The sequence below is a fragment of the Lampris incognitus genome, chromosome 1 (genome assembly GCF_029633865.1).
Source record: "Lampris incognitus isolate fLamInc1 chromosome 1, fLamInc1.hap2, whole genome shotgun sequence".
In the NCBI taxonomy this organism is placed as follows: domain Eukaryota; kingdom Metazoa; phylum Chordata; class Actinopteri; order Lampriformes; family Lampridae; genus Lampris; species Lampris incognitus.
This window is the reverse complement of record NC_079211.1, coordinates 52,046,788-52,068,724: the sequence shown is the minus strand read 5'-3', so window position 1 is coordinate 52,068,724 and position 21,937 is coordinate 52,046,788. Positions and strand designations below refer to the sequence as shown.

General features: G+C 47.0%; 1 protein-coding gene across 1 annotated transcript; it reads left to right on the top strand.

Annotated features, from left to right (window-relative positions):
- The first annotated feature begins 3,727 nt into the window (after positions 1 to 3,727).
- smad5 (SMAD family member 5) lies at positions 3,728 to 17,828 on the top strand. Its single transcript, XM_056296549.1, has 7 exons — positions 3,728 to 4,223; positions 8,458 to 9,418; positions 12,539 to 12,823; positions 14,573 to 14,683; positions 15,749 to 15,970; positions 16,083 to 16,339; positions 16,576 to 17,828. The coding sequence occupies exons 2-7, from the start codon at positions 9,016 to 9,018 to the stop codon at positions 16,717 to 16,719; spliced, it is 1,422 nt and encodes a 473-aa protein (XP_056152524.1). The 5' UTR covers positions 3,728 to 4,223; positions 8,458 to 9,015; the 3' UTR covers positions 16,720 to 17,828.
- The last annotated feature ends 4,109 nt before the right edge of the window (positions 17,829 to 21,937 follow it).

Here is a 21,937-nt window from a genome sequence, read left to right as displayed (position 1 = left end):
CCGACCCGGTCGCTGCTCCACCCCCTCTGCCGATCCGAGGAGGGCTGCAGACTACCACGTGCCTCCTCCGATACATGTGGAGTCACCAGCTGCTTCTTTTCACCTGGCAGTGAGGAGTTTCACCAGGGGGACGGAGCGCGTGGGAGGATCGCGCTATTCCCCCCCAGTTCCCCGTCCCCGTCCCCGTCCCCGTCCCCGAACAGGCGCCCTGACTGACCAGAGGAGGCACTAGTGCAGCGACCAGGACACATAACCACGTCCGGCTTCTCTCCCGCAGACGCTGCTAATTGTGTCTACAGGGACGCCCGACCAAGCCGGAGGTAACACGGGGATTCGAACCGACGATACCCGTGTTGGTAGGCAACAGAATAGACCGCTACCCGGATGCCCACCATCCCACTACTGACACCAATGTAGCGAATTCGGGTGGCAGCCGGGATGCGAACCCGGGTCCCCCGCACCACGGGCAACTACGTTAACCAGTCGACTAAAGTCAAGTCATTTGTAGTTGCTACAGTATGCACTGCGCAACACTTCCCACTTGTGTCATTTGTATGCCGTTCGCTGAGAACGGGAATCGGAGGTCCTCTCTGGTAACGTACTTTACAAAACAATGAAAATTGTGTTGTATTGTAAACTACTAATAAGACACGTTAGTCCCAAGCTAATGGGTCTGACCCTTTAGCCGAGCGGTTAGTGATGTCGCCTTGTGGTGCAGTACACCCCGTATCGAATCCCGCACCGGGCAAGAAAATAACCGGTTACATTGGTGGCAGCGGTGGGATCCGGAAGTGTGCAGATCCTCAGAAGTCTCTTCGGAGCGCGGGAAGAACAAGCGCGAGGGCGCGCTTCCGGGGAGGGTGACGACTGTAAACTACTAATAAGACACGTTAGCCCCTAGCTAACGGGTCTGACCCTTTAGCCGGGCGGTTAGTGATGCCGCCTTGTGGTGCAGTACACCCCGCATCGAATCCCGCACCGGGCAAGAAAATAACCGGGGGGGTCTCAACATGGCAACACCAAAAAAAGTATTTTTATTGATGCGTGATCTTGTTACTGATTTATAATCATCATTAAATAGCTATCAGTCGTTGATCAACTAATTAGTGACACTTATAAACCCTTTATAGAGGTCATAAGGGTTTATAAGTGGTTTATAATCAAGCAGTTCATTATTGTGATGTGACACCCCTGATCTGCTACTCAAATGAAAATGTTTTTCTGCAGCTTTTACCAGAGGGGCGGACTTGAGCTGTACTCTTGTACCACAGCAGTCCAGCCTGAATTGCAGGAAGAGGAATGTTCTAGCACAGCGCAACCACTGACTTTTTTTCTAAAGGAGCACTTCAGGGGTAAGTTGTTTGCTGGCACTTCAGTCACTGGAGTGCCTTTAAGCAAGAGGGAAGGATGCTCCGTGTTAATCCTCCGAGACCTGAGTTTCTTCAACAAAGCTGAGCCGTACACTTCACTTTCACAACCCAGCTTCTGCAGCTGTTAGACTACCCCCCCCCCGGTTTGGATCGTTTTATTGTGTGAGTGGACTGTTTATTTTATTGATTTATTTATTTTGACCGTTGTGTAAGCAGAGAAAAAAAGTCTTTGAGTTAAATCTACCGAGTGTAGGACACACATGGAGTAAGAAATGTAGCTGGGGGACTCTTCAATTAAGGGGGGGTTTCTTTCCCCAGGGTAGATTTTCAAGAGAGAGAAAAAACTTAACCAAAAAAAACAACAATTATTGTATTTGTTAGAGTTGGGCTGTGTTAGCTATGAAAAATAGATTTGTGTCTCGTTGATGACATTTTAATACTTTTTCAGTATGTTGGAAATTCAGATGTGGGCCAGTAGTGGATCTAGAGATTTTTTCCTGGGGTGGCAAAGGGGTGGCAAGACTGTGTCCCAGAGGTGGCAGCTGCCACCCCTTGCCACCCTGTAGATCCGCCCCTGGATGTGGCAGAATTTCACTGTTCTGGGCTTGTCCCCAACCCAGACTGTTTAACCTCCCCTCGATAATAACGTAATAAAAGTGGTTAAATTCATTAAAGCGTCACTTTGCATTTTCTCATAATAATTTAAAAAGACATATTTCACATTCACATGGTTTATATGTGTGCAGTTTGCACACTGTTATAGTTAAATGTGGCTGTCCCTCATACATGTGTCATTACATCACACCCAACACTTTAGAGCGACAACGTTTTTTCAAACAACAACAACGTGGTTGCCATGGAAACGAGAGGCGCCAGAGGCGCGTGAGCGGTCGTGGCAGAAGCTTGACTTTTTCACGTCACAAATGTAATGTGAAGGTTTATATGTCCTGATCTGACAGGATGGTTATAAGGCGTCATTACCAAACAAGTTACTGAGTATCGTGGGTTCGAATCCCACTTCTGACACCAAGATAGCGAATTGGGCAGCCGGGAACCGCCGCAGCCGGGACGCGAACGCGTGTCTCCCGCACCACGGGCGGCTACGTTAACCAGCCGACTAAAGGGTCCGACCCGTTAGTCGATGACTAAAGGGTTCGACCCACTAGCCGAGGACTAAAGGGTTCGACCCCCTAGCCTAGGACTAAAGCGTCCGACCCGTTAGTCTAGGACTAAAGGGTTCGACCCACTAGCCGAGGACTAAAGGGTGCGACCCGTTAGTCGATGACTAAAGGGTTCGACCCCCTAGCCGAGGACTAAAGCGTCCGACCCGTTAGTCGAGAACTAAAGGGTTCGACCCCCTAGCCGAGGACTAAAGCGTCCGACCCGTTAGTCTAGGACTAAAGAGTTCGACCCGTTAGTCGAGGACTAAAGGGTGCGACCCACTAGTCGAGGACTAAAGGGTCCGACCTGCTCGCCGAGGGCCAGCGAGTCTAGTTATCCGTGCATGTTGCAGCACTTCAGTTCAGAAATAATACATTTCAATTTATTCACGTATATTCATAGTACATTGTATGCTAGCTAACAAGTTAGCTTAGCAAGTCAAGGCAACCTTTTCTCCAAAATGTGAAAACTGTCATCGCCATCACGTGTCATCGCCGTCACGCGTCATCACCATCACATGTTGCCGTTAGAACTTTGAAAAAGCATCATCACATCAAACTTATTTTGTAGGACGATCAAAGCTACGCTAAGATATTTGCTGCACTCCACTTAATGAGCTTTTGAAAACGAAAAAAAAAACAGATTTTAAAGCAATTTTTTTTCAAAATTTCATAAGCGCCCCCAAATTGAGGGTAAACCAACATGTCCATGGCCGCCCCATGGTGAAGGTTATAAACGATCAACAAGACGGTCCCTACTGGAGCAGCCGAGCGAGAGCGCGAGTGGTTGGCCCACTAGTGGCTAGATACGCCGCTGGCCGTCCGTCCGTCCGCCCGCCTTTCCCTGGGGGACGTGAAGCTCGGAAAAGCCGCGCATCCCTACACCGGCGCCCGGCTGCGTGCGTCCATCCTGGCGTCCCGGGAACGACAGCGGGAGGGAGTCTTCCAGAACGCGGGGTAACGAATCGCCGACGAGCGGCAAGAGCGGCTCGTTGCTGAGGCTTTCCGCGCGACCCGGTGCCACCAGGGGCGACTGTCGCGCGCTGCGGAGGAGCGCGAGCGCCGCGCGGCGCTCTAAACAGAGCGGCGCTCTAGACAGCGCGGAGCCGACCAACTCGCGAGGGCTCCCAGAGCCGCAGCACCGCCCGGGAGAACTCCGGCTTCGCGTCCTCGGCGGCACGAGCGCGGGAGGCGAGTGGGCGCGCGCGGCTCTCCCGCGGCTTGCGGGGCGACATTTGGAACTAGAATAATCCGCGGAGCGAGCGGACCGAGCAGCCCGTCCCCCCCGGAGGGGAGGTTTCCGCCAGCTACGTCGCGGCATCACTTTCTTGTACTCCTAACGCAGGAACGTTTTGGGGGGTTGGTTTGTTTGTTTGGGGGGGGGGGTTACGCCCCCGCTGCCCGGTTTTTGTTTTTGTTGGAGGTCGAGAGTGGCCGTTCTCGACCGCGTTCTCCCGCACCATCCCCACTAGTTCAGCGGCGGGTCCTAGTTCGCGGTAGAGCGGAGGGATATGCGCTCCGCCTCTCCGGGCTGCTTGTCTCCGGGAGCAGTCAATGGCACGGGACAGCGAGGGGGACGGCAGAGCGGCGGAAGACCGGGCAGAGGGAAGGCTCCGCGGGACGAGGAGCCCGGCCGGCGAGAGAGAAAGGAAGAAGGGGGAATGACTGAAAAGCCTCGCGTCCACTCTCACGGGTATGTTGGTCGAACGACGCTTTTTTTTCTGATACGGTTCAAAAAAAAAAAAACGGCGTAAAGAATTTAAACGAAGTAACAGTACGTCAGAAAAGCTCCGCCGGTTCGAGCTTCGCCGCCCTCCCTCGGAGCCGGCCGGCCGGCCCACCGGCCGGCTGGCTAGCAGGATGTAGCGCTAGCATAGCGGGGCTGAGGGAGAAAAGTTTGTGTGGAATGGTGGAGGAGGAGGAGGAGGAGGCGGAGGAGGAGGAGGAAAGTTAGCCTCTACGAGATAGCGAAACTTTTAGCTTGCGGAGGTACAACGCGATAAACGTCAAATATCCCGTCCCCCCCAAAACCACCATGGGATCGGAGGACCTCGGAGGAAGCCGAACTTGTGAAGAGTGGCGGGTTTTGTGTGGTTTGTTGGTACTTCAGCCGAGCGGCTGCTTCAGTAGCGTGATAGTTAGCTAAGCAGGTTAGCCCACATCTGCGCTATGTCGCCCCACGTTCGGTCGGCGGGGGCTGGCGTTATGTCCTCTCTCGTGCTGCACTGCTGGGTCACAAAGGGCGTTTTGCGGCTCCTCGGCTGGTTTGTCGGGCGTCCTGCCCGAGGGTTTGCAAACTCTCTCCTGGTAGTGAGCCTTTCTTCCTTGCTTTGGGGTGGTGGTGGGGGGGGGGGTTAAATATGCTCACTAGTCATCGAATCATCCTTCCATATTGTCTGCTTCCTGCACACTGTCCTTGTCAGGTTTGGGAATTCCAGTTTTGCCCGTACAACTTTTAAACGGGTCCCGTTTCTTAACTTTTTTTGGGATCGCTTTGTATCCTGGGAAGAGCTCGCTGCGAGGGTCGACCAGAATCACAGTCGTTAGCCTGACATCCAGGACTTTGAAACGAGCCCAAGAGTGCGGGAGCGCCGCAGTTGCAGTGCTCGGCTGAGGCAGTGACATGGCCATACAGGTATTCGGTGCTGTTCGCTGCGGTCCTCCCTCCACTGGGCTCTCGTTGTTACCCTGCTTTTGCAGCACATTGGATGGGGTCGGTGACCGCTACTGTACCCCTCTGCCCAAGAAATGTTTGCCGTGTCCTTCGTTGAGGATGGAGCCGTCTCCTGCCCTCAATAGATAAAATCACATGAAAGTTGTTGTGTTGCAAATGGCAAAAAAAAGCCCCCCCCCCCCCCCAGTGCTGTCAACTTTTTTTTGTCCCTACATTTGGACCATGTATACTATGTCCACATCAGGGGCGGATCTACAGGGTGGCAAGGGGTGGCAGCTGCCACCTCTGGGACACAGTCTTGCCACCCCTGTTGCCACCCCATTTATAAATCAGATAATATGTTTTTAAAGTATATTTTATGTACATGCATGGTGAAGGTCAATGAGACCCGCGCCAAACTCATCTCAAACAGAAGTCGCCGATTTAGAATCCCCCTCACAGGCGCGGATCTACAGGGTGGCAAGGGGTGGCAGCTGCCAGCTCTGGGACACAGTCTTGCCACCCCTGTTGCCACCGCATTTATAAATCAGATAATATGTTTTTAAAGTATATTTTATGTACATGCATGGTGAAGGTCAATGAGACCCGCGCCAAACTCATCTCAAACAGAAGTCGCCGATTTAGAATCCCCCTCACAGGCGCGGATCTACAGGGTGGCAAGGGGTGGCAGCTGCCAGCTCTGGGACAAGTCTTGCCACCCCTGTTGCCACCCCATTTATAAATCAGATAATATGTTTTTAAAGTATATTTTATGTACATGCATGGTGAAGGTCAATGAGACCTGCGCCAAACTCATCTCAAACAGAAGTCGCCGATTTAGAATCCCCCCTCCCCCTCACAGGCACGGATCTACGGGGTGGCAGCTGCCACCTCTGGGACGCAGTCTTGCCACCCCTTTGCCACCCCAGGAAAAAATCTCTAGATCCACCACTGGTCCACATGGTTCACCAAGTAGAGAGCTAGCATGAGCGTTCCTTTGGTGTCCTGTCTGGTTGACTTGCCACAAAGTGAAAATGACATGGCTGATGAAGACACGGTTAAGATGTGATGGGTCACAACTAACATCAGTGCCACATTCTAACTTTATTGCACTGCCTGCGTGCGTGCGCTTTTAATGTGATGCATCAAAAAGTCAGTTAACTATTTTGGCTTGCCTCAAACACAGACTGCTGCTATCTATCCCACGGCCAGTTGGAACATCCAAACAGAAAGTGGCAGATTGGCAACGCTGGCTCAGTCAGATAAGCCATTTATCTTGATTGCTTTAAGAAAAGACCCAGTAGGAACTTTTCCGCTCTTTATTTGACTTAATTTTCTTACTGTGATATAAACTAGTTATCAGCTACTCGATCAGCCCCCTTTGTTCGAATTGTGACTTGCTGGAAGCACGAATGTGTGCTGTGAATTGTGTTTTAAGATGGATTTGAGTGATAGCACTGGAAGCTGAGAATACTCCAGTTGGCAGGGTGAACTGCTATCACCTTCGGTTTTCATCTGATTCGGTTAATCACGCCAACATCTAGCCTAGTTTGTGGTGGGGCTTATATATATGTTGCACACTTCTGGTTCAATAAATGCTGAAATGATAAGTTCATTGATTAAGTTGGTCGGCGGAAAATTAATTCACAGATAAAACGATTAACCGATTTTATAATGTCAAGTGAAAATACCAAACATTTTCTGGTTTACAGCTTGACAAATTCTAAGATTTGCTTGCCTTTTTTGATTCATATCATTATACAAGGCATACCTAACGGGGGTTTTACTGTTGGTTAGACTAAGTTAATAGTTTTAAGACATCACTTTGGGCTCTAGGAATTCATTTCTTTATGTTTTTTACTGACCAAATTATTAATCAAAAAATAAAAGGTAGGTTAATCGATGAAAACCCTTAGTTGTCGCCCTTGATGCACCCTACATTCGCTTAATGTGGAAGTGTGCTTCTCGTCCTCGCTTGTTTTGTTTGGTGAACTGATAAATCATTGGTGAGCTCATCTGGGAGCCTTAGCCGTGTCTGTTTTCGTAGGTTCGGCCTCGTGGAAACTACCGTTAAACCGTAGCGCGGTGAACGTTTGAACATTTTCAGGCCAGTTTGCGTTGTGTTGTGTAGCCCCGACTGCCCTACATAGGGAGGTTTCCTCCTGCTTTAATGTGAGCGCAGAACAATGAGGCGTGGAAGTGGGTGAAGTGCTGTTGGACAGCTGTGCGCTGGAAGGGAGGGATCGGGGCAGAGATGAGATGAGGGAGGAAGCAGCCCTCTTTGTGGTCACATCCTTTTCGGCTGGGCCCGGCCTCGCAGGCCCTGAAACAGCTGCTGCTGTTGCTGCAGGGAGCAGGACACAGCAGGCCGTCTGTCTTACCATATCTATCTGGCCTTTGTCTTTTGATCTGTTTGCTTGTTGGCCTGCACGATGCGGAAAAACATATCTCATTAGGGTGAAAGCAATAGCTCGGCTCTTGGTGCAATACGTCTCTGTTTACATCTGTGATGCTTAATGTGCTTCGACGCACTTTCTGCATCTCAAGGAGAGGAGACGGTGGGAAGTGTCTTTGTTTATCACTTCTTCGTTTTTTAGTTACTTCACTGCTTATTTCATGTCTCATGAAGAATGGCAATTGAAAATTTTCGCTTGTTGTAAATTTTGCAGCGTTTACACTGCCGTTTTTTTTTTCTTTTTTTTTTTTTCTTGGTACGAGTTTCTCGTCATTTCTATGGTAGGTAGACCTAATGATCTAACCTACCTCGCTTGTTTGTCAGCCAGGCGATTTGCTAAATGGCACGGCTTTCAGCACACACTTGGCTTATTAAAAAGTTCAGCTCTTCCCATCACCCATCAAATAAATGTGTCACTCCAGTGACTCAGATCCTACTGGGAAAAGTAAGTGTGGGATCAACAGAGAGGACGAAAGGTTTATTTATTTTTTGTATCTCACACACACTCTCAAACAAACAGAAAGCGGCAGATTGGCAACTCCCGTTCAGTCCGATAAACTAAAGGCCATTCATCTTGGGTACTGTGATATAAACTAGTTAGCATATATATATGTGTGTGTGTGTGTATGTATATATATATATATATATAAATTTGTATCACTTGTTTAAACTTGACAGCCATTAGAATGTTTCCCCTCTATTGATTAATGGAAAACCACAGCTTTTTGATCAAATTATCAATTGCACAAACCAAAGAAACTAATTTTGATCTTTGTCTGTATCCTGTCAGTTGATGTCCTTTTTTTCCATCCCCAACAGGAAGCCCATGGAGTGAAGCTCATTTGCTGCACTGGTGAGAGCCAAACCAGGGGAGGAGAAGCTGGGAATCATTGGGTTCCTTTTGCTATAGTTGTGCCGATTGACTTGCATTTGTGAAAGCTGCTCTCCGGCCACTGTTACGGACTAGTCCCCCTCCCCGCTCCTCCCCTTCCATAGTAGTGACCCAGGTCCAGCCAGCTTGCTGCAGGGCCCTTCCTGAGCAGCAGCAGCTGCGTCCTGCTTGCTGCCTCTCCTCCCTCCCTTGGCTTCCTGTCCTTGGTCACACAAGGCTATAGCCTCCTCTTCACTACCACACCCCTCATCTTCACCGAACTCTCCTCTACACACAGGCGTACAAAGACACTCACGCTCTCAAGAATCCCCTGCGCACAGTTGAACACACTCTGACACCGAGACACTATAAAGGCAACTTGCTGTAGCTGAAGTTCATCAGCTTGGGACTAAATACCTAGTGTTCTCCTTGGATAGATTGGTCTGTCCTGGTTCAGCAAGTCACTACATTAAGTTCCTCACTATCCCTACACTACAACCTCCAGCATGACTTCTATGTCCAGTCTCTTCTCTTTCACAAGTCCGGCGGTCAAACGCCTCCTCGGCTGGAAACAAGGCGATGAGGAAGAGAAGTGGGCCGAGAAGGCGGTGGACGCACTGGTGAAGAAGCTCAAGAAGAAGAAAGGTGCCATGGAGGACCTGGAGAAGGCCCTGAGCAGCCCCGGGCAGCCCAGCAAGTGTGTGACCATCCCAAGGTCTCTGGATGGCCGGTTGCAGGTGTCCCACAGGAAAGGCCTGCCCCACGTGATCTACTGCCGTGTGTGGCGCTGGCCCGACCTGCAATCCCACCATGAGCTCAAGCCCTTGGAGGTGTGTGAATACCCATTTGGCTCCAAACAGAAGGAGGTCTGCATCAACCCCTATCACTACAAGCGAGTGGAGAGTCCCGGTAGGTGTCATTCTCTGCAAGGCGACAAAAGGCATTCCAGTGATTCATTCATATGTTATTTTTTTTAGGTGGTTGTCATAAGTTGGACTGCTTCCCTGTGTGTTAAAACACATATTTCCCATAAAGCAGCATTTTAACCATTATGGAAGCTAGGGGGTGTAAGAAAATATCGATACACTCGAGTATTGCGGTATTATCTTTTGTGGTGCTGGATCGATTCTCAAAACCACAATATCGATTTTTAGTTGTTTACATGTAAAGGTTCGTGACAAACATTTTGTGTTGTGTGTGTGTAACCCCACGACCGCTAGATACCAGTGTTGTAATCTGTCTTCAGCCATTTGACTCTTCCACTCCAGCGCAACAACGTAAACTGAGACAGGAAGTAGCATAGGCACAAAGAACACAGGCCTATGAAATCACAATGTATCTCCTTCCTTACTGCATCGCGATATATTGAATCGTAACCCTCTATCATGATACGTATCATATCTCGCCAACACACAGCCATAATGGAAGCAGGGCCCGCTTTCTCAATCGAGATCGAGATTTAGATTAAATTAAAAACACAATCAGGAGTTTCAACCAACTTTTGAATGACCTTTTCATTTCCGGCTATCTACCCAAACCCTTAAGTAAAGGGTTTTTCCCCCCCCAGTTGGCAAAATACAAGCTTGATTTATATGCAACTCATTCCATTCCGTAAGTGACAAATATTGCTGAACCCTCTTATTGATTATCAGGTCACAGTAGCTGATTACAACAGTGTGGTGTTGTGCACATCCAATTACCTAAAGCCCTGAGCAGGCTGTAGCGCTAGTAAACAAATATCCAGAGTTCAGGAGGCAGGGCTGTTCGTTCCAACCCCCCACCATTCCACAGAAAATCAATATCACTAGCTCTTTTTGAGGCTTATTGGATTATATGCCTCAGGCACTCCAGATGGGGTGTGGCTTTAGCAAGACGCTTGCTAAACGTATATTCTCCACCGACCGCACTCCGACACTTTCCCACCACCACCCTCCGTGCCGTCTCATTCTCTCCGACGCCTCCCCCCCCCACCCCCCCGCATGCCGCCACATCACACACATTAGGGGTGACCCTAAAGGCAGCCTTTCCGAGCCGAGCCCTGACATCAGCTTTCATGTTATCACAAGCGCTCCATTGACCGTTTCAAGGCCAGGGATCACATGTCGCTCAGAAGAGCACACACGTCATGTTGTCTGAACCAAAGCTGACTTGGTAGTTTTGAGAGGGGCGGCCTTGGAGCCGTCAGGATTAAAGCCAGCGAACAGATGAGAATCAAGGCTGGGGAACCGCAATAACATGCAAGATAGACTAAGAATGAAAACGGGCCTGTAGGACATCTGTCTAATCTTGACCCAAGGCCCACAGTAGCCTGTTTTACAGTTCACTCAGATAAACGGTGTCTCAGGAGTCGGGCGGAGTCGTGTATTTTAGGGTTCACTGGCACGGTTCAGCAGATGAATTCGTCACAGTATTTTTAACAGTTCTCTTCAATATTATACAGACTTTTCAGAAGAAAGTGAATGAAAAGAAATTATGACTAAAGGCCACATCATGAATCATATGTGTGTGTATATATGGGCCTGCTGCCCAATGACTGCTGGGATAGGCTCCAGCATCCCCGCGACCCTGAGAGCAGGATAAGCGGTTTGGATAATGGAATGGAATACACACACACACACAAGGCCCTATGAAATATATTTTATTTGTTTTCCCACTTTGGGTTTTCCGTTTTATTTTTACATTTATTTTAATAAATCACAACAGTACACTTACAGTACAATAAATGTTCCTTACATTTTCTTTTGATGTTCTCTTCTGGAACGCAACGTGCTGCTGCATTTACCCACATGTACAATGTGATGAGTACGCTCACATGCTCAAAAGCATGAGCAGGGTTTCTGCAGGGCGAGCGATGGATGCTCAAAATTCCTCATATGTCCACAAATCTTGTTTTAATCTCCCACAAATCTCCAAATTCAGCACACTTCCGTGTTTATATCAAAATCTGTTTTCATTTACGGGGCGTCCGGGTAGTGTGGTGGTCTATTGCATTGCCTACCAACACGAGGATTGCGTGTTCGAATCCCCGTGTTACCTCCGGCTTAGTCAGGCGTCCCTACAGACACAGTTGGCTGTGTCCACGGGTGGGAAGCCAGATGTGGGTATGTTGTCCTAGTTGCTGCACTTGCGCCTCCTCTGGTCGGTCAGAGCGTCCATTTGGGGTGGGGGGGTGGGGGACTGGGGGGAATAGCGTGATCCTCCCACATGCTACGTCCCCCTGGTGAAACTCCTCACTGTCAGGAGAAAGAAGCGCAGGTGGCTCCACATGTATGGGAGCAGGCATGTGGTAGTCTGCAGCCCTCCCTGGATCGACAGAGGGGGTGGAGCAGCGACCGGGACGGCTCAGAAGAGCAGGGTAATTGGCCGGGTACAACTGTGGAGAAAAATTGGGGGGAAAAAATCAAAATTTTGTCTAAAGTAAGCTTAATTGTAACAACTCCTGTGTGTCTAATATAAGTTATATATGTAATATGAGTTATATTCATTTAATATATATGTAATATAAGTTATATATAAGTTATATATGTTTACTATATATGTAATAGAAGTTATATATGTTTAATATATAAGTATTATGTAATATAAGTGTAATAATAAGTGTCTGCTGTTAAAGGACCTCAGCTGACAGTGCTCAGAGTTCCCCCTCCTTGGACAAATATCAAATTATATTAAAAGAAAAAATTCAAGTATTTTGATTATTAAGTATTATAATGCATTTAAAAGCTGTGATGCTGCGATTCGAGTAGGTCATCTGTTTAATAAAACTGAAGATCATTTATGACGCGCGTTTAAAACCAACCAGCATTCATCAAAGTGCTGAACAGGAACAGTGGGATTCATGCGAGGGGTGGGGTGGGGTGGGTTGTGTGTGTGTGTGGGGGGGGGGTTGCTTGATGGAGTTTAATCCTAAACCGTACATAAAGAAATACTCATTTCCAAAAAAATGACAGTTTCTACCTTTCTCTGTTTGCCCCCCGACTGATACCTCTGTCTCTTACCCCTGCCCCCCCCCTTTCTTTACCTCCCCAGTGCTTCCTCCCGTCTTGGTGCCACGTCACAGCGAGTTCAACCCCCAGCACAGCCTGCTGGTGCAATTCCGCAACCTCACCCACAACGAGCCGCACATGCCCCTCAATGCCACCTTCCCCGAGTCCTTCCAGCAGCCGCACAGTGGGGGCAGCAGTGGTGGAGGAGGAGGAGGAGGCTCCTTCCCCATCTCTCCCAACTCCCCTTACCCGCCTTCCCCAGCTAGCAGTGGCACCTACCCCAACTCTCCTGCCAGCTCGGGGCCCTCCAGTCCATTCCAGCTCCCAGGTAATGCCGCGTGCACTCATACTCCTACTAAAGGGCATGCACCCTGGTTGCTTTTTGGTCGCAGTTGTCGCCCAGCAATGATGGATTATCTGAAGTGAAGGGTGCTTCATTGTTTGGTTTGGTTTGTTTGACATGTGACTAATCGAGGTTCTGATTCATATTTACATCGACTGTATGAGAGGTTGCTGTATTTTTCGTCATATATCAGGATCAGTTTATAGCGGGGGGGTGGCTTCGGAAACCCGTCAATGGTGTTGATAAGTTGGCGTCGGCAGCTGATGAGAGTGCGATGCACGAAACAAACTCGGCCAATTACCCTATTTTCTGAGCGGTCCCAGTCGCTGCTCCACCCCCTCTGCTGATCTGGGGAGGGCTTCAGACTGCCCCATGCCTCCTCCGATACATATGGAGTCAACAGCCGCTTCTTTTCACCTGACAGTGAGGAGTTTTGCCAGGGGGACGTAGCATGTGGGGATCACGCTATTCCCCCCAGTCCCCCCCCCCGAACAGGTGCCCCGACCGACCAGAGGAGGCGCTAGTGCAGCAACAAGGACACATAACCCACATCCAGCTTCCCACCCATAGACGCAGCCAAATGTGTCTGTAAGGACGCCCGACCAAGCCGGAGGTAACATGGGTATTCGAACCGGCGATGCCCGTGTTGGTAGGCAATGGAATAGACTGCCACGCCACCCAGATGCCCTAGGATCAGTTTATATTTTGAACTTAATAGCCGGCTGACAGTGAATATCTCATTTTGCTCAGGCCTGTGATGTCGCTGTATTGCTTCAGTACAAACTCACTCATAACTGATAGTGTTGATGCGTAACTGAAAAAAATATGTATGTCTGGTATTGGCGTTCAAAGAAAATAACCTTGTATAGCAATATTGTACCCTGGTCAAGTTTTCACACTGATCCAAACGGAGCTGCACCCTGGAACTGGGAACAAGAGAGATGCCAACTCAGCAGAAGCCGCCAGAGCCGTACTTTGTTGGGCTCTGGGAAAGGTTCGGACTTGCTATTCTAAAGTCGTCCCACCGACTTTATTTTACCAAGCTGTAAACAATGAGTTGATGTAAGCAACATGGGGGATTTACCCTCGACAAAGAACCCCCCCCCCCCGCGCTCTCATCCAGCATGGTCAGTAGAACGGAAAAGAAACCACTTTTAACAGTTGGAGATTCTGTGTGTGTGCACGGGAGTGAGCGAGCGAGTGTGAGAGAAGAGTTGGAGAGGCAGTTTGCCTGTTTGTGTGGTGGCAGCTGCTCTGTTCTGCCCCGGGCCAGATCTGCTGATGCACACATCCAGTAGATGCAGGCAGTCAGGCAGAAGGAAGCCAAGTTTTAATGGCGGCTTTGAATTCTATCAGGGCTTAATTGTTGTTAATTGTACCGGACGTCACTATTTACATTCGGGCACTGTAAACACGGCACTTTCTCGCTGTCATCCAGTTGGAGAATTAGTTTAAAAAAAAAAGGGGGGGGTCTTTTTCCTGTCTTTCAAAATGGGCTTAAATAGCTCAAGCTGCAGCACTGCCAGGAATGGTTGATTTAGCATGTGACGGATAAGTGAAATCTGACACTGTTTCCGGGGTACAGATCCTGATTGTGTGACTCCTGAGAGATGTGTGTGTGTGTGTGTCTGTCTGTCTGTCCGTCTGTCTGTCTGTCTGTATGATGGAGGGAAGCCATTTGCCAGCAGCAACAACTGGTCTTATCCTCTATTAACTGCTCTTTTAATGTCTCAGCTGACACCCCGCCCCCGGCCTACATGCCCCCTGATGAGCAGCTAGGCCAGGAGAGCCAGTCCATGGAGACCAGCAGCAGCAGCCTGGTGCCTCAGAACATGCCTAGGGGAGGTGAGGAGGAGACGCACACTCACTGCCCCATCCCAGCACCACCTTAAGTTTCAGAAATGCCTGAAGAATATTGTGTCAGTCTTCATATTTGTCTGTCTCATTGTTATTTGCAATCGGCAGCACAGATTGTCTGTGCCAGAAGTTCAGGTGAGTGTGACTGGCAAACAGACAATATGAAAAACGCTGTTTCGAGAGCGAATCCTAAAGATAAAGGGTAGAATAAAGTTTTTTTCCCTTTAAGTACAAACTAAGTTAAGGTGAATTTTACATAGCTCATTGATAATTTGGTTCATTTTTCTATGTACAAGGTCTGAAATCTATCAGACACTCATCACTTTGGTCAGTTGTTATTGCGTGGTCCGTTCAAAAGTCGAGTCAGATTCTATTTGTATTGCCCTTAAATCACCATTCAGTCCCAGAGGGCTTTCCAGTCTCATCACCCATTATTCTGATTCTAAATAATTAATCCCATTATTTGGAAGTAGAATAAGTGCCGGTGTACGACAACCCCCCTATCCTGAGACCCTTCATTTGGATGAGGCAAAACTCACCCAGCAGAGAGGGAAGCAGGATGAAATGCAGCCCTTCACCTTGGTTTAAATAAACAAATTATTTATATATATATATATATATATATATATATATATATATATATATATATATATATATACTGGTAAGTTTCTTTTACAGAGCTTACCTAATGTTTTGATATTGGAGCGGGTAAAAACCATTTCGTAGGCCTGATTTCTGATGAATGTACTGTAGGTCAGACATCTGGGAACATGTGATAACCCTTGGTTTGCTCTGTGGAATGAGCCCGGAGGAAGAAATGCAAACTCGGGAGGCTGGCAAGCTTCATATATTCGGGCCATAAGTACTGTAGGATGTTTTAACATTCAGCCAAATCCATGTATTTATCTCTCGCGGGACAACTTCACAGTCATTGCTTCTTTAGACTACTTAATGCTACGCTTCCAGGCAATTGGGAAATTTGTGCGGGCGGTTGTGTAAGCCATGGCGTATGACTCACCTGTTCTAATCTTGACCTGTTTGTCAACTTCCCAGATGTGCAGCCGGTGGAGTACGAAGAGCCCAGCCACTGGTGCTCCATTGTCTACTATGAACTCAACAATCGCGTGGGTGAGGCCTACCATGCTTCGTCAACCAGTGTGCTTGTGGATGGCTTTACAGACCCCTCCAACAACAAGAACCGCTTCTGCCTCGGCCTGCTGTCCAACGTCAACCGCAACTCCACCATCGAGAACACCCGCCGACATATTGGCAAAGGTGGAGCTGACTACTCAGAGGCGCCACTAGAAATATAAGCAAAACGTATACCAAGCAAGACCTGCTGCAGTGATGTGAATTTATTTTTTAACATGTTTCTCCTCCTTACCAGGGGTGCACCTGTACTACGTGGGCGGAGAAGTGTACGCCGAGTGTCTCAGCGACACCAGCATCTTTGTTCAGAGCCGCAACTGTAATTACCACCACGGCTTCCATCCCACCACTGTCTGCAAGATCCCCAGCGGCTGTAGCCTCAAGATTTTCAACAACCAGGAGTTCGCCCAGCTCCTGGCCCAGTCAGTAAACCACGGCTTCGAGGCGGTTTACGAGCTCACCAAGATGTGCACTATCAGGATGAGCTTTGTCAAAGTAAGGGACTTAAGTTTGATGGAATGTTAAAGTCAGAAGTGTAAAAGCAAACAAAACAGGAGCTGTATACTTTGCAGATTAACATATAGAGGGTTAGTACTGCAGAAGATGATCCAGCTGATCAGTTGTCAAAGCCAAACCACATCCAACCACTGAAACATCCAACTGTTTAAGCCTCATGATTAGATACACATCCTCATTAATCACAATGGAATCTATCCTTTGCCACTTCACAGGGCTGGGGAGCTGAATATCACCGGCAGGATGTCACTAGCACCCCCTGTTGGATAGAGGTTCACCTGCACGGACCCCTTCAGTGGCTGGACAAGGTGCTGACACAAATGGGCTCGCCTCTCAATCCCATCTCGTCTGTCTCCTAATGACGATCCCCGGGGTCGATCTGGAGGTCTTCTTGAATTTTTTTTTTTTAACAGTTACTTTTTGTGTTCTTTTTGTTTCCCCTTGGTGATTTATAATTTAAGGTGGTCTTAACGGCTGAACTGTTTACACTTAACCGTAGGAAGGGTTGTTGAACTCCGCCTTAAGAAACAGCGGCAAGCCAGAATCTGGTTGTTGTTACAGAGTAATGTTACCGGCGTACACGTCGGTGGGGCGGGAATAACCCCGAAGTAGCGGCGAGGAAATGGACGCACTACCGCTCGACGACACCACCACCATCTGCATCTAATGAGGGCATGAATGTTCAGCATGGACCTGATGAAAGTTCTTCTTTTTTTTTTAACTTTCCTTTTCGTCGTTTTCTCAAATGATTTTATCTACGTATGTGTAGTTTTTGAACAAGTCGTTAATCACTATTCTGCCTTACTTCAGTCAGGAAACTCGGAGTCGTACTGAACACTTTTTTTTTTCTTACATCCTTGTCTAAAACTTCAGATATTTACAGCTAAGATATAGCTACGATCATTGTTTACTTCTAGGCTCAGATATTATCGATTGCTTCCCTTTTTTTATAGTATGTACTGCTAGAAACGAACACTGAGCTGACGCCTTGTAACAAAGTATCCGCGCGGCCCGATTCTTTGACGTGGGAGATCATTCACTGAGCAGATTTAACATGCCATAAGCTAATAATGAATGTTACATCTGTGGCGATAGAAGTAGTCGTCTGTGACATAATCGGACTCCCCGATTACTGATTCTCGCTTGTTCTTTGGAGTTAAAGTGAAAAAGCGACTGTACTTTCCATACTCACTGTATTAACCATGTTGTGCACTCAGTGGTTTTTGTGGAGGCATACTACTTTTTGGTGTGGGTACCAAGGCATTATGTTGATAGATGATTGACTTCAGTAGCACAACAAAATAAACACAGGATATTTGGTAACAACGACAGATTGTGAGTCATTTATTAGTTCCCCCCTGTTGTAGGAAGAAGGCCACTTTATCTGACCTTGTAGTCTTAGTACAACTGTGTTCGCTGCGTGTAAGCCATCCTGTTGTGTAGGGGCAGTGGGCAGCTGCAACGCCTGGGAACCAACTCCGGTTCTTCTTTCCATTGCCTTGCTCAGGGGCGCAGGCAGGAGTATTAACCCTAGCACGCATGTCTTTTTGGTGGTGGGAGGAAACCGGAGCACCCGGAAGAACCCCCACGCAGACACGGGGAGAACGTGCAAACTCCACACAGAAAGGACCTGGGATGGCCTGGGTTTCGAACCCAGGACCTTCTTGCTTTTTTTTCCCACTTTAGTTTTTATTGGTATTTTCGTTATTTTACAACAAATGCACCCTAAAATGAAACACTACTAATTAAAAATAGATTTTGTTTGAGAGTTAGAATCTTAGTCCATCCATTCTTAGTTTCCATATCTGGATCAGTTGTCCTCTCCGTAGTCTTTGTCGCTGTTCTGGTTTCTGAATAATGTCCATCTCAGCCACTTTTCTTCTAGTTGTGCTTCTTGTAACCTCAAACGACTTGTCAATTTTTCCATTTTAAAGAGTTCCTCTACTATCTCTAACCACTGATCCTGGGGCAGGGGTGTCCACTTTACCCCATTTCCTTTTAATAGCCTTTTTACTATATAGTTATTAACAGTATTTTGACCAGATACAGGACCTTCTGGCTTTGAGGCAACAGTGCTAACCGCTGGGCCACCGTGCTGCCCAGTAGTTTTCTAATGCTAATGAGCATTGAAAAAGGGAATGATTTATTGCGTAGAAATACAATATGACACATCCAAACAGACTGAACAGCAATTCTGTATCCAAGTCCAGGCACACCCCTATAGGCCCTCTGGTTGCTTGATAATTATAATGGATTACATTAGTTGCTGAATGATGGAAGCTAAGCAGGTATGGGCTTGGCTAACTTGGATGGGAGACCTCCCGGGAAAACTGAGCTGCTGCTGGAAGTGGTGTTGCTGGGCCAGTAGGGGGCAGTCTTCCCTCTGGTCCCACAAAACAAAACAAAAATCCCAGTGCAGTGACGGGGACACTGCTGTAGCAGATGCCGTCCTTCGCATGAGACATTAAACCGAGGTCCTGACTCGCTGTGGTCATTGAAGAGCCAATGGCACTTATCACAAAGGGTAGGGGGTCCCCTGTTGTCCTGGCAAAGTTCCCAACCTGGCTCTCTCCATCTGGCCACCTAATCATCCCCCAGAATAATTGGCTCAATGATTACTCCCTCTCTACCTCAAGCTGATGTGTGGTGAGCGTTCTGGTGCAAAATGGCGGCCGTGCATCACCCAGGTGGTGCTACACATTGGTGGTGGTTGAGGTGGGGTTCCCCCCCTCACTGTGAAGCACTTAACAAAATTTTCAAAGCTTTCCCAACTGAAAAAAAAACAACAAAAAAAACCCCCACACATTTTGTGAGGTCATAAATGCACGTGAAGCCACGTCTCAGTTTCTCTCGATAATACTAAGCATTGTGTGTCCATATTTCACAGTTACATTATTCAGCTACAGAGTTCTCACTAGACTGCTTCTTAAATCCTCCTGCAGGCTGGAAGTTTTGTGGCATTGTCTCTCTTTTTCTGTCTCACAAGCCACCAAGCCCCAACCGGCAGTCCTTCACATCTTAGAAGAGACCATTAACAGTTTTTTAACAGTGCAGGAAATTAGGACGTGATGCTCATTTCCCCAGTCATGTTATGCACCTATTCGACAATTTATGCCCCCCTCAAAAAAAACCAACACATTTTTCCTTATTTTTTATCACATTTTATTTTAATATCCACAATGTCCACAATTATGAACAAAGAACATAAATGCCAGGGGTGAAAAATAGATACAGTAAAATAAGTAAAGAAAAGAAAAATAACCGCGAGAATATACCCAGCAAGGCTATCAATTCTGTTCCCATAGCAAAAAGTCATTAAATAAAGTCGTTGTTTTTACAGCCTTCTTGTTGTAACTTAAAGACATTGTGTCCATGTAATGTTCCAAGTCCTTTGTGAAAACACTGTAAAGAGGAGTCCTTTTAGAAAACTTGCATCGAGGAATGTGACATGTTGCCAGAAAGAGAATGAGGTTCATCACAAAAGCACCTTTTTCCCAAATTCTAATCCCGAGTATGAAAATCAAACAAACTATATTTATAGAATAAGTCAAAGTTGTCCAATAGCTTGTCTCTAATGAACATTGATATGTCTTGCCTTAGTTTTTTCGTATACCGGCAATGCCGAAAGATATGTGACGTTGTTTCTGGACGGAGAGAACCAAACGAGCATCATGTATTTATATCTCTCACATATTTGGAAAGAAATTGCTTACTTGATAACACCTGTGATACTTTGCTTGTCAGAAGATATCTGTGAGATAATGTCCAACTTTTTTCCCATGGAATATTCTGGTCAAACTGGGACCAGTAAGCTACAACATATGGAGAAGTGGTAAACTCCCTATGAGAAAGAGCACGGGCAGCCTTGTGGTCTTTTATGGCTTCGGTGAAGCAAACCCTTCCACACATTGTTTCATTTGGATGTTGTAAAGGAATAACGGAAGTATATTGAGTACCTTGCAATAAGGAAATTGAACCACTGGGGATAGCTGCCATCACTATATCAAATTCTTTGGGTGTTACGGGACAATTAAAATGTACAAGAAACTCGTCATATGTCATAACACAAACTTGAGAGTTCAGCAGCTGTCCTACCAACAAAATATTTCTATCAAACCAGTTACTAAAGAAAATACTTTTGTGCTTGTATAAAATATTGCAGTTATAGGAATGGTGTGGAGAAAAGTTGTGCTTGTAAATCAGGTTCCATGCCATTAAGGCTTGCTTATGATAGGCTGATACTTTGTCAATTTGATAATTACACATTAACAAGAAGGGAAGACACCCCAACCTTATTGAAGACAGTTCTGGAGAACATATTCCTCGTGGATGAGCTGTTAGACAAGAAGTACTTTAACCAGTTAATGTTCAGAGTATAATTCATAGAAGAAAAATCCAGAAAAAAAAGCATTTTTAAGAAATAAGGTCTGCCAACTGACTTATAAGAAAATTATTATCAGCAACAGCGATACCTATAATATAATGGCAAAAACCTGAGCTACCAGGAGGAAAAGGTAAACAGAAACAGGGCAACCTTGTCTCACCCCTCTCTGTTGAGAAAATCTTTGAGTTGTCCCATGTTTTAGTTTAACCTCGCTATTACCATTAACATGGAGAATTTTCATAGCATTACAAAAATATGTCCCAAAACCAAAGCATTCTCGACAATAAAAAATAAAAGGATGTCTATTGAGTCAAATGCGTTGCAGAAGTCCGGGAAAAATATGAAACTTTTGTCCAGCATTAGATCAGAATAGTCTATGAAGTCTAAGACCATCCATCCAGCCATTATCCAAACCGCTTATCCTGCTCTCAGGGTCACGGGGATGCTGGAGCCTATCCCAATCTAACATTATCTTTAATATGTCTACCACTCATAAATCCAGATTGATTTTCATCAATTATTGAGTTTGAAACCTGCTTGAATCTTTTAGCTAAAATAACAGCAAACACGTCATAATCATTATTGAGTAAAGTTATTGGTCTCCAATTGCCCAGCAGAAGCAGGTCTTTTTTCTTGGTTTGGGGATTGAACGTATTACTCATAACGAATTCGGGGGGGGCAACCACAGGAACCGCCGCAGCCGGGGCGCGAACCTGTATGTTCCGCACTGCGGTAGACATCGCTAACCGCTCGACTAAAGGGTCCAATCCGTTAGCCAAGGGCTAACGTGTCTACTGGTTCGTGTACGTTACACTGCCCCCCCCTCCTCTTTCGGGAAGCGCAGCATATAAACTCCCTCACCCCTCTGGGCGCACGCGCTTCCGATGACCTCACAGTCTCACCATCCCACTTCTGACACCAAGAATTCGCTACATACTCCTTGTGTCACTGTAGTAGGAAGAGAGGAATTCTGAATACTTTCTGGATAGACCTTATAAAGAAATGGTGCGAGTAAATCAGAGAATAATTTGTAAAATTTAACAGTGACACCATCATTATCTGGCGATTTATTGTTTTTGAGTGAGTTGATACCCTCCTAAATTTCCCCCTTGTGGAAATTGCAGGAAAATAGAGACGGACAATTTCTCTCTCTCGTGGACTATACGAACGCGTGTCATTTATTCTTCCGTACA

Bases quoted from the DNA above. Each gene is read 5' to 3' on its own strand.
- smad5 (XM_056296549.1), top strand. From the start codon at position 9,016: ATGACTTCTATGTCCAGTCTCTTCTCTTTCACAAGTCCGGCGGTCAAA. The intron at 12,824-14,572 runs GTAATGCCGCGT...TTAATGTCTCAG, and splicing joins CAGTCCATTCCAGCTCCCAG to CTGACACCCCGCCCCCGGCC. The intron at 15,971-16,082 runs GTGGAGCTGACT...CCTCCTTACCAG, and splicing joins CCGCCGACATATTGGCAAAG to GGGTGCACCTGTACTACGTG.